This window comes from Myxine glutinosa, chromosome 6 (genome assembly GCF_964187855.1).
Source record: "Myxine glutinosa chromosome 6, kmMyxGlut1.1, whole genome shotgun sequence".
NCBI classification, from domain to species: Eukaryota; Metazoa; Chordata; class Myxini; order Myxiniformes; family Myxinidae; genus Myxine; species Myxine glutinosa.
Genome location: NC_136266.1, coordinates 80,717,076 through 80,730,144, shown reverse-complemented (window position 1 = coordinate 80,730,144; position 13,069 = coordinate 80,717,076). Strand labels below are relative to the sequence as shown.

Here is a 13,069-nt window from a genome sequence, read left to right as displayed (position 1 = left end):
AGAAAGCAAGCATTCCACCACCATTCCCAGCTCCTCTCCAGCACTCCTTTTCTCTCTTTCTACCAGACTTTCTCTTTCTTCCTGACTCTTATCAATCTCTCTCCCTCTCCCGTTTTTGTCGTCGGCATTTCCCTTTCTTTCTATGTCCTCGTTTTTCTCCAATTCGTTGTCTTTGTCTGTCACCCTCTTTGTTTACTTCATCATCTGTGTCGATTTCTCATGAAAGGTCATCTATATATTAAGTATGCAATTAAGATTTTGAACCCACCACCCCCATATCTACTCCCAATTCCACTTCATTCTGCTTTCTCTCTCCTAATTCCCTTTGCTCTCAAGTGTATTTCTCCCATTTTATATCCCTTCCCTCTTTTGCATACCTAATATTCAGATGACCTCTTATCAATAATCTCCCTTTCCCTCCTCCAAATTCTCCATCTCTTCCCTCTTGTACCATTTCCAGTTATTTTGTCCATCTCTTGGCCATTTCACATTATTTATTTGATCCCTCTATGTGTCTTATGTCACAGCTCGTGCTCCTTTTTGTCTCAACCAACCTAATTACAGCATGACTCTCATGTATAATTTACTGTGCAGATTCCAATCCTCTCCTTCACTTTGCACTCACTCATTGTTGCAGTAATCATGATGAGCTGCACTCCCCCCGTGCCTCTGCACGTGCTTTAGTGCATGATTGGGCCATGTGCGTGCACATCCACGATTGCCATTTGTGGCGTTGCGCAAACTCATGCATGTGCTCCATGCAAACATTGCTTGCAGGTGCTGATTCAATCTTGTTCTGCTTCTCTTCTGTAGTGTGTGCGTCTGTGTGTGTGTGTGTTGACTTCCTAACTGTCATTGCAATGTAAAGCTAATCTCCAGGTGATTCCGCTCTCAATGTGGTCTTCTGCTAGAGGGAAGCTTGATTTGCATTCATTCATTATTTTCCAAATCATTAAGAAAATGACCCCTAGCCATCAGTACTTGATTGTGTCATCTCTGTGGCAAGGCCTTCTATTTGGCACACCCATGAGGCTGTGCAACTGAATGTATTGTGTCCCAGTTATCAATTGTATATCGGTCTCACTCAATGCATCTACCTGTCTGTATGTGCATATTGTGTTGATTCCGCACAGTCTTTGATCATCCCAAACAAAAGTCCCGTTCGCCGAAAGTCCAGCCCATTTGGAGGCAGAAGAAGCAGTGCCATTGGCATTGAAAACATCCAGGAGACCCAGGAGCAGAAGTAAGTGGATCTCAATGGTCTCCACAGCTCGTTTAATCACCTGAGAGACTGATTTGCTGTCATTTGGGATTTTGTTTTTGAAATGTTATGCAATGGGCTACTAACTAATTTTGACTCCATTTTTGGACACTTTGTAGAGGGGACTTGGGGATCCCACAGAAAACGCCGGACAGTGGACATGGCTGCCAAGAACCAAAATGGGAGTCTTTGTCCATTCAAAGCTCACCAGAGATGCCAAGCACAAAGTAGGTGCACTTTTGAGTGTTTTACTGATGTTTTATTTTTGTCTCATAATAGTTTCTACTTTGACAAAAAAAAAAATCCATTTCTTACATGACTATCACAGACTAGCTAGTGGCTCCCATTGGTCTCAGGGTAACATAAAATGCTCCATTGCCTCTCTCTCTCTACCCTCCCATAAACCACCCTTTCTCTTCCCTTATTAGTCCCCTACCGGTGTACACCGGAGGGGACTATAGGTTTGCCCTCCGTCCCTCCGTCCCTCCGTCCGTCAGTCCGTCAGTCCGTCAGTCCGTCACGCAAAGAACAGTTTTCCAGACTTTTTTTCTAAACGCTTAATGCTAATGATTTCAAACTTGGTACATGGTTTCCTCATGATAAGTTACAGATCAAGTTCGAACTTCACGACGTTTTGATCATTTTTGACAAAGTTATGGCACTTTGAACTTTGGGAATTCTGATAATTCTGATGATCCTTAAATCAGTGCCATTTTAAGTCTTAATTTCCTTTAAAAAAGATTTTCTCTGCAATAATAGGACCGATTGAGATCAATTTTTCACCATATGAGGGACTCGGTCTGGAGAATATTTTAATGGTAATTATGACGTCACAGGTCACGTGGTTCGGCCGCCATATTGTTTTTCGTGAAAACACGAAAACCCCTTTTTCTCTGCAACGGCTGAACAGATCGAGGCCAAACTTTGCAGGCAGAATCGCATACCCATGACGAACAAAAAAGTCAGCGAGCATGACGTCATGCGTCACATGGTTTCAGAGTTATGACGTTTTTAAGCATGAACCTTTAAAACCGAACCGCTCCCTCATTTTTGATCCAATCGAGGGGAAACTTCACAGATCTGTTCAGCATGTTAGTCTACTAAAATGTCCTTTTGGAATTTGCGATAGGGCACGTGGTTTGGCAGATATCGTTAATTAAACGAAAAGAAAAAAAAGGATATCTCTTGTTTATTGTAGAGTTCTCCTCAAGCCGCACCGCACGCCCTCAGTAGGGTGGAGTAAAAATATCATTTTAAATTTTTTTATAAGCTAGTATATGGGAAATGTGCCAAATGACCATAGAAACAATCCTGCAAAATTATAATTATTTCTGACCACTCCTTCATCTCCCTCAATCTGATTGAAATTTTGGCATATTATCGCATTTCGACATGTATCGCATTTCGTGATACATGCTTTGATCTGCCATTGACCACGAGGTGACTTGGAGAAGAAGGGGGGCGGGGCGCCAGAACAGGGTGTGGCCCACCCCCGCGTCATCAAAGGCGTGGCCACAAAGCCCTCAGCCAGCCAACCAGGGCTGAGGAGCGTCACCGACGGGGGTGGTTTGGTGAGCTGCGTAGTGATACGCACCCCGTTTATATTAGCACTGGCTGGGACTATTTATGCCAGATGAGACGATTTGCTGCACTTGGGCGATTGCTGCACTCCTGCCACCCCCCTTCAATTCGTGTGAGTGAGTTCGTGTTGTTTGTGCTGTCTGTCTGTCTGTCTGGGGAACCCTAAGTTAAGCCTGTAATAAGTTGTTTTTGTTTGTTTTCAGAAAGGATGGCGGTCACAAGAGATCAAGTTACATGCGTGATATTTGGAGCTCCACGAAACATCCAAACTAACGTTCTCCCAACGTACGCTGATGTCATGAAAGGATACCTTCAATCTCGGCAACAGCTTAGGACGGAGAATGGCAAATACCCTTCATTTGGTGACATATCTCACAAACTGTGCTATGAAATTCAAGAGGTATGGGAAACGGCCTCTCTTCCAACGGTATCGCACGCGCAAGCGATTGAAAAACTCAGATCTTTCCATGACAAGTACAATTCAATCCTAAAAGTCTACAAGGGAAGAAAGGATCAAGCCACCGACAAACAACGACTCACAGACTTTCTCGACAAGTCTAACAATCTGTTTGATCTTAGCAAATGTAAATGTTCTGACATGGTGTCTAACTGTAACTGCTTGAAAGAACATAAAGTGCCGCAAAAAGAGCGAGAGTTCCTTCAAGACCAGAGAGGACCGAGGAACATGGTAATTGGCGGAATAGATCAAGAAGAGACATCAAGATTGAAGAGGAAAGCGGAAAGAGAAGAGACCAATCTCAAACGAATGAAAACTCACTACGAAGATGCCAAAAGTCAGATTGCTTCTACGTATGACGAAAGCGAAGAAGACTACGCGGATAGCGCGACTGACGATGCGTATATTTCTGAATCCGTTAATCTCCAGAGCACACCAAAACCGGTTCGACAACAGCAACAAATGACGATCTCACTACCTTCGCTCGCTAAAGCCTGCGACCGAACTGGCGTCTCTGACAGATCAGCTGCTATATTAGCTACATCAGTTCTACACCATCTCGGCGTAGTTTCACCAAAAGACCGTTCTAAAATAATTGATCACAGCAAGATCCGCAGAGAACGTAGAAAAACTCGAGAAGAACTTCAAAGTGATGTCTGCACCGTCATAGAGGGACTATACTTTGATGGCAGGAAGGATAACACCATGACTCAGGTTCACGGCACCCACAACAAGAATCACCGAACAACAGTCAAAGAAGAACACGTCAGCATCATCGCAGAACCCGGTTCATCGTACTTCAGCCACACAACTCCATCATCAGGATCCAGCAAAAGCATTGCAGAGTCTTTAGTCGCTAGTCTGAAGGAACGGAATGTGAAGACAGAGGACATCAATGTAGTCGGGTGTGACGGCACTAATGTGAATACGGGACATACAGGAGGTGTTATACGACAACTGGAAGAAACCTCAATCGTCCACTGCAGTGGCTGGTATGTCTTCTTCATGCCAATGAACTTCCGCTGCGGCATCTGTTCGAGGAACTCGACGGCACAACTACAGGCCCGCGTGGATTCTCAGGACCCATCGGAAAACGTCTATCAACGTGTAACGAACAGCCTGTAACATCGTTTATGCCAGTGAAACTGAGTCAGGCATTGCCAAATGTGGACCCGAGAGACTGGAGTACAGACCAGCGATATCTCTTGGAAATGGGCAATGGCATTAGCGAAGGTGAATGCAGCGTCGATCTGGCCCTACGAAACCCTGGATGCCTGAATCACTCTCGGTGGCTTACACCAGCTAATGGAATACTCCGACTGTACGTCAACGTCAAGACACCACCCGAGAAGTTGAAAACCATGGTGACATATATCATTCGAGTGTATGCTACAATGTGGTTTTCCATCAAAGTCCACTCGTCATGCAAAGATGGAGCCAGGCACATCCACCAGATGATCGTCAAGTCACGATACCTTAGCGCTAAACACAAGAAGATCGTTGACCCTGTTATGCACCGCAACTCGTACTTTGCACATCCGGAAAATATACTCCTGGCCATGATAACTGACCATCGACCTCAAATACGAGAATGGGGCTTGCGGCGAGTGATGAAAGCCAGAGCAACAGACAGACAGCCTACTGGACAGATACGACGGTTCAAGGTCCCCGCTAAACTCAACTTTGATGCAGTGGAGTAGTTCGACCTAATTGACTGGGGAGCGTGCGCCATCTCGGAGCCTCCTGTGATCCGAGGCATGTCAGACTCTGAGCTGAAGGAACTTATCACGATGGATGTCACCCCAACTCCCCGTCACCCCCGTCAATTCCCCGTCAATTTACTCCCCGTCAATTTAGGGCTCTTCCCTAAATTCCCTTGCCACACACAGGCTGTGGAAAGGACTGTGAAACTCGTGACCGAGGCCGCTCAAGCTGTGTGTGGCAAAAAAAGGCGAGACGGCTTCATCCGTGCCCGTGTCGCCTCGCGACAGATGATGCCATCGTTTGAATCGAAGCGCGACTTCACACACTTCACATTGTAACTGTGTGACTGTAACATTCTGAGACAAACTATAATAGACCTATGATTTGAATGCATCTATGAGCTGTTTTACTATGTTGCATAGTATAGTAAAATAAAAGGTTACTGAGGGAGATCAAAATATTGTTCAATTTTAATACAATTTTAACACAGTGCTCTATAGATGTAATGGCACCTTTTGGCATATCAAGCTAGTTAAAATTCAAAAAAAAAAACATTTGGCTATTTTCACTCCACCGCGCGCCCTCAGCCTCGTCTCGCGAACGTCAACAGCGCGACACAGCGCGCGCTTTCGAGAGGGGCGGAGCCAAGCCGAGCAACATATATATACACATCGATCATTGATCGTGAACCGGAAAATATAATAAATTACTGGGGTCTTTATCAACAACTTATTTTCTCGTGCTTCTGCTGACCTGTCTGCAAGGTGTATAAATCGAAGTCCCGAGTGCGAATCACAGGTGAGCCTATCCTGAGGTAATTAGCGATTGGGAACGATTCAGAACATGTGGGTTCATAACCCTTTGGTAATTTCCCCAACAGTTTTCCGGACGACAGACTGCCGGTAGGGCACATGTATTGCAGTGCAATACTCAGAATGCTTATTTCCTCTCGTGCCCTTCCCTGTGTCCTTCCTGACATGCATACAACGGTGCAACGCCCCTACGACCTCACCACCTCCTGTCCTATTTTCATTTCAAAGCGCTACTTCCCTGCCTCTCACCACCCTTTAGTCTATCCTATCTATGATGTGTGCTCACCCATTGTTGATCTTGGGATTCCAAAATAAACCAGATTTACAGTCTATGAACACTCATTTCCATTAATCCCAACATAACACAAGTGCAGCTCCCCAGGCTCTCCTCCTCCCACACACCCGTCCACCCCCCAAACTGTGTCCTTCCACCCCATCCCATGCTTCCTCCACCACTGAAGCTCCCATTTCCCTCCTCCTCCACCCCATTCTTGAAAATATATGGGCTTTTAATATTTGAGCACTCCATTCCAACTTCACAGCTCTCCATACAGGTAGCTTTTGCTACCCAGTACATTGTGTGTTTAACGGAATTGTTCCTCTCTCAAAATGTCCTTGACCCTTCTGTCTCTCCCTTGCAATTAATATCCTTCCTTTACTACTAAAGAACCCATCCTCATGGACGGGTTAACTCCCCCACTTATATGATGTCTGTGGCGTATTTTATTCTGACTTGTAATACTGGCTTCCACCACAACGTTACAGTATACGATATACATTAACGGAGAGAAACTTGTGTAAAAAGCTTCCCATGCACAGTCATTGTCCATTCAGAGCTCAATGGTGAACAACAACCACCAATTTTCAATTCATTCCATCTAGCAGTTCAGGAATGCATAGAAGTAAAACAAACACAAACAGTATGATATTAAATTTGATAATTCCCCCATTTCTATGATGTCATTGCTACGATATTCATGGAGAGACTTAGCATATTTTATTGCAACTTGTAATCCCCCCACCCCCCCCCCCCCCCCCCCCGCAACAGTAGGGCCGCTGTACGATACACATTTACATAGAGAATTTATGTGCTCCCTTCCCATCCTGAACCCCATGGCTATGTCTTTTTATCATATAAAACCTTCCCGTGCACACCCCAAGTACATCCACCAGTTTTTAACTCATTCCGTCCAGCAGTTAAATAATGTATAGGAGTCAAACAAAAACAATTTAAAAAAAACTAGATGGTATTCATAGAATACTTAACCTACGCAGTCAACCTGGGGCGAGCCAACTCTTCTGTTTTTAAAGGGTTTTTTCTTTGATCCAATATGGCTGCCAGACCACATGAGCGATGACATCATAAATTTATATTCCATAATATAATTGTTGTCGATTGCGCTCGACAAATTTCAAATTGATTGGACTAAGCGTTGTCCCTGTCAAATTATGACGTCATAATTAAGGCACCAATGACATTATTGTTAACAACACTTATTCCCCATATGGAGTTCTTTACAATAAGCCAGTTTCAATTTTTTCCATGAAGCGGTTTCGGAGATATTGAGGTGCAACATATTTTGGTTTTTCCAAGATGGCGCCTGTACCACGTGACCTATGATGTCATAATTATACATCATTAAAATATTCTACAGGAGGAGGTACTCCTATGGTGAAAATTTTGTGTCCATCAGACCAACAGTTGCAGAGAAGAAAAATTCATACTGATCGGATGAAGCGTTATACTTGTCAAATTATGACGTCATAACGAAGGCACCGATGACATCAGCATTAACATATCTTATTCCCCATGGGGCGTACTTGACAATGAGCTTTATTTCAATTTTTTCATTTTTTTTTAAATGCAAGATCGAGGCTCGTGAAAGCTAACAAGTACAAAAAGTTTTAATTAAAACAAAAGCCGCGTCGATGTTACACAATGCCTAGATGCAGCTGTGCCTATAACGTCGATGTTATAGGCACAGGACATTCCTATTGATTCGATTACTTGATGTTATTTTTGTGCAAAGTGAAAATATATCTCGGCAATTTCCCGTGTGTGGCGACGAATTTTTAATATATCTCGGCATTTTCCCATCTGTTATTTCAGGCGGTGTATGACTGACCATGTCGCGATTTAAAAATATATATATCTCGGCAATTTCCCGTGTGTGGCGACACGTGAACGAAGCTATGCTCCTCTCTCCACATTATTGTGACGACGTATAAATTAAATATTTCATCGTGACGATTGTCATGAAATGGACGAATTTTTAATATATCTCGGCATTTTCCCGTCTGTTATTTCAGGCGGTGTATGACTGACCATGCCGCAATTTAAAAAATATATATCTCGGCAATTTCCCGTGTGTGGCGACACGTGAACGAAGCTATGCTCCTCTCTCCACATTATTGTGACGACGTATAAATTAAATATTTCATCGTGACGATTGTCATCAAATGGACGAATTTTTAATATATCTCGGCATTTTCCCGTCTGTTATTTTGGGCGGTGTATGACTGACCATGCCGCGATTTAAACAAAATATATAAATCTCGGCATTTTCCCGTCTCTTATTTCGGGCGATGTATGACTGACCATGCCGCGATTAAAAAAAAAAAATCTCAATGGACTTAAAGTTACAGGCCTTTGAGAATTCATTTCGTTCTATAAAGGGCAACTTTCATCGGATTTTCTTCCCGTTTTTTTTCAACCGAGTCTAAAACTATGTTAGCGGCTGTGAAAAATGAAATGATATATCGAATTTGATTTGAAATAAAACTGTGTGAGAGAGGAAGACACCACGGGCCTACAAAACAGGCCTCAAAGCTATGCGAGTTAATAAAATGGTGGATATTTGTTTATATGAAGGCTCTCCCAGAATGGGTGGAGCTATGGTTCCCAGAATGGGTGGAGCTTTGAGGTTTTGTCTTCTCTGCAAGAACAAGAAGAAGAACAACAACAACAACAACAGCAGAGGGCACTTCTGCGACGCGGCAGACGTATGCGTCTGCGACGCGGCTAAAAATTGAGCGGTTTGATCTAGATTATGTTATATATTACAATATAATTATATTATATTGATTTTAGATTGAGATCAATCTAAAAAAATAAAGATTGAGCGTTTTCGGAGATATAGAGGGGTAACGTTTTTCCAAGATGGTGTCCATACCACGTGACATATGACATCATAATTATGAATAAAAAATCTGCAGGCTGAGGCACTACACCATACAAACGCTTGCACCCGAATGCCCAACCCTGCTTTTCGCTTCGCGAGCGCAGGGTGACAAACAGACACTTCACAAATTATATGGAGTACTAGCAGAAGCCTGTGGTAGAAAATACCACGACAGAAAAGCCTTAGTGTATTATTATATAGAAAGAAGAAGAGAAGACCCTCCCCACAGAGAAGCAATGTAAAAAAGTTCTCATCAGCCTTGATGTTACCATGGCGACATTTGTGAAGCCATTTTCCCAAATGGGATTAGTGATGACGTTTTAAAATCCTGCACTGCTGTCCTTGTCTATACTCTGTTTGCTTTTTCCAGCCTGTCCTACGCATCTGGCCCCGTCACATGTGCTTGGAAGATGATTCCAATACCACTTCAATACACAAAAAGGAATCAAAAACAGGTCCTCTCAACTACACCCCAATTCGCTTATAATTCCATGCAAAGTCGGGAATCCATCGTCGCTGCATCGACCTTCCTCTTCTTAAACCGCCTGATCTCTGACACTCTTGTTTGGATTCCGTCACTGCTTGAACGTTTGTCGAAAGGCACTCCACCTTGGATGTGCTGCTGCATCTCTCCAAAAATAGATGGACACCCTGAATTTCAGACAAGAGTCAGGAGATCACAGTTGTCTGTGGACACATCTTGGGCATTCAACAGTCTCACACAAAGCTCGTATTCCCATGCTTCCTGCCTGCGGCATACAAGACCACCTTCTTTACTAGCTCGCTAATTCCTCCACCGACACTGTTTACCTGACTATGTTAAGAATTCTCGTCTCTCCCAGGAGAGACCCCATTGCCACCAAGTATTCATCCTTGGCCCATTTTTGTTTACCACTGGCTTACTGTTCACGTATTGCCATGCACCCTCCATGCATCCACCTTCCATGCATCCACCTTCCATGCATCCACCCTCCATGCATCCACCCTCCATGCATCCACCCTCCATGCATCCACCCTCCATGCATCCACCCTCCATGCATCCACCTTCCATGCATCCACCCTCCATGCATCAACCCTCCATGCATCAACCCTCCATGCATCCATCTTCCATGCATCCACCCTCCATGCATCCACCCTCCATGCATCCACCTTCCATGCATCCACCCTCCATGCATCCACCCTGTCCCATCGGCCGATGCATCCACCCTCCATGCATCCACCCTCCATGCATCCACCCTCCATGCATCCACCCTCCATGCATCAACCTCCATGCATCAACCCTCCATGCATCCATCTTCCATGCATCCACCCTCCATGCATCCACCCTCCATGCATCCACCTTCCATGCATCCACCCTCCATGCATCCACCCTCCAAAAAGTTGCTCTTCCATGAACCGAGGTTTTGTATTTCAAAAGCAAAAACTATAATACAGTTAACTCGTGGGATAAATATCTGCTTGGACTGTGATGCTGTAACCCAAAATATCGTGATTCATGTTTGTGTTTTTGTTTTTTTTCATGTTGTAGGGTTGCTCTGAGCACCGCGCAGAAGGTCTCGAACGGTGGCCAACCTCTCTCCCGCTCCTCATCCAATGGGAGCAGCTTTACCAGCGTTGTTGAAGAGGGAGAGGTTGTGGAAGAATATGACACGGGCTTGGTGAGCTGTGTGCCTGGAGAGATGGCAGAGTCCACTTTGACATCTATTTTGGAAAAATTTTGTGCAGGTTATTTCAAACATGCTCGTAAAATGAAACGGTGATTTTAAACATTTTAAACATGGTGATAAACATGCTTGTAAAACTTTTAGCTGATAAAATCCATTGTTAACCAGGATGAATGCAAGCGAAACCACAACGGCACCACTCGGTAGAGTGCATGTTGGAACCCATCTGTGGATCGGTCCCATCGGCCGATGGGTCTGCGCCATCTGCGGATGTGTTGTTCACCTTGAAGGAATGTGTATGCAATGCATCAATGGTGGATGAGTTAACCTAACCCTAACCCTAACAACCCTAACCCACATGTTAGGGTTAGGGTTAGGGTTAGTTGTTAGGGTTAGGGTTAGGGTTGTTAGGGTTAGGGTTAGGGTTAGGGTTAGTTGTTAGGGTTAGGGTTAGGGTTGTTAGGGTTAGGTTAGGGTTAGGGTTAGGGTTAACCAACCCTAACACCCACAACCTAACAACCCTAACTAACACATCCACAGATGGCGCAGACCCATCGGCCGATGGGTCTGCATTGTCATTTCTCGTGCATCCACAGATGGGTCGCCAAACGGGTCAGACCCATCGGCCGATGGGACCGATCCACAGATGGGTTCCAACATGCATACCTCCGCCAGGCTGAACAGTTTGTTTTGTATCCCAATGATAGGCCGGATCTGGACCAAAATTTACTCGGCTTGCTCTCGTCACCTAACCAACTCGTCCACCAAGTTTTGTCGTCACTCTTCCATAACTTTTTAAGATATCCTGATATATATAGCTTTTGCCTACATCTCTCTATGCTGAAGAATCACTTAGAAATTCTAGTATTCTAGGACCAAAATGGAATCATTTAGTCCTTGTCACACACCCAACCTGTGCACCAGATGTCAGCCAAATCAGTCCACAACCTTTTGAGACATCCTGTTCACAAACAAACAAACAAACAGGTGTGACAATCCAGATCCATAAATCCCAATGCCATTTCACCTTGCACCTCCAACCTCTTCTCCACCAACTGTCTCAGGGCGAACATCCCATATGTCGTCTCCCTACCCTTTCTAAACCCCTGCTCCTCTTCACCGATCTCCTTTTCCACAATCTTCCTCATCCTCCCATCCAGAACCCTCTCCAACACCTTCATGACATGGCTAAGGAGCACAATACCCCTGTACTTCCCCAGATCTTCACCTGTCCCTCCCCTTCCAGACAGTCGTGGCCAAAAATATTGGCACCCTTGCACTTTTTTCAAATACATAACTCACCATTTTCTCTAAACATAAGTTGAAAATGACAAAAGTATTTGGTCTCCACAATTCTTTATTTCACTGTTAATTTTACAGAACCTTTGTTTTTGATTCAGAACTTAATATTTCCTTTTAAATCAGAAAATAAAAAGAAATAGCATTGACAAAATTATTGACACCCAAGACTTAATATTTGGTAGCACGACCTTTGCTTCATTTAGCCATGAATGAGCTTCCTACACCTCTCTACTGGCAGTTTGTCCCACTCTTCTTGTGCAAACTGCTCCAGTTCTCCCAGATTTTACGGGTGCCTTCTCCCAAATGCTGTTTTTAGATTTCCCCACAGGTGTTCAATGGGATTTAGATCTGGACACATTGCTGGCCACTTCAGAGCAGTCCAGCGTTTTGTCTTGAACCATTCCTGGGTGTTTTTTGAAGTTTGTTTGGGGTCATGGTCCTGCTGCAAGACCCGTGACCTTCGACGGAGACCCAGCTTTCTTACACTGGGTTGAACATTGCGCTCCAAAATGCCTTGGTAATCTCCTGATTTCATGATGCCATGCACACATTCAAGGCACCCAGTGCCAGAGGCAGCACAGCAACCCCAAAACTTCACTGAACCTCCTCCATGTTTGACTGTAGGGAAGGTGTTCTTTTCTTTGAATGCTTCATTTTGTTTTCTGTAAACATAGAGATGATGTGCTTCACCAAAAAGCTCAAATTTGATCTCATCTGTCCACAGGACATTCGCCCAGAAGGATTTTGGCTTGTTCAGGTGTGTTTTGGCAAACTCTAATCGGGCTTTCTCAGCAGTGGGATCCTCCTGGGTCTCCTACCACAGAACCCCCTTTCATTGAGTTAGCAATGGATGGTGAGAGTTGAGACTGTCGTACATCATGTCTGAAGGTCAGCTTGAATCCATTTGGCATTTGATCAAGGTGCTTTCTCCACCATTCAAACAATCCTTTGCTGCAATCTTCGATCACGTTTTCTCTTGCTGCCACGTTCAGGGAGGTTGGCTACAGTGCCATGGACACAGGAACATCAAAGTCTCTGGAGATGGACTTGTAGCCTTGAGATTGTCCATACTTGGCTACAATCTAGTGTCTGACCTCCACCAACTC

At 44.3% G+C, this 13,069-nt stretch overlaps 1 protein-coding gene across 23 annotated transcripts in view; it reads left to right on the top strand.

The window, feature by feature from the left end:
• The window catches only part of RAP1GAP (RAP1 GTPase activating protein), a 572,300-nt gene that overhangs the window by 551,157 nt on the left and 8,074 nt on the right, over positions 1-13,069 (top strand). For all 23 annotated transcript variants that reach the window (XM_078780052.1, XM_078780046.1, XM_068120452.2 and 20 more), the window contains 3 exons: positions 1,134-1,243; positions 1,381-1,488; positions 10,526-10,655. In XM_078780052.1, the coding sequence (XP_078636178.1) occupies positions 1,134-1,243; positions 1,381-1,488; positions 10,526-10,655 (348 nt within the window). The remainder of the gene's footprint in view (positions 1-1,133; positions 1,244-1,380; positions 1,489-10,525; positions 10,656-13,069) is intronic.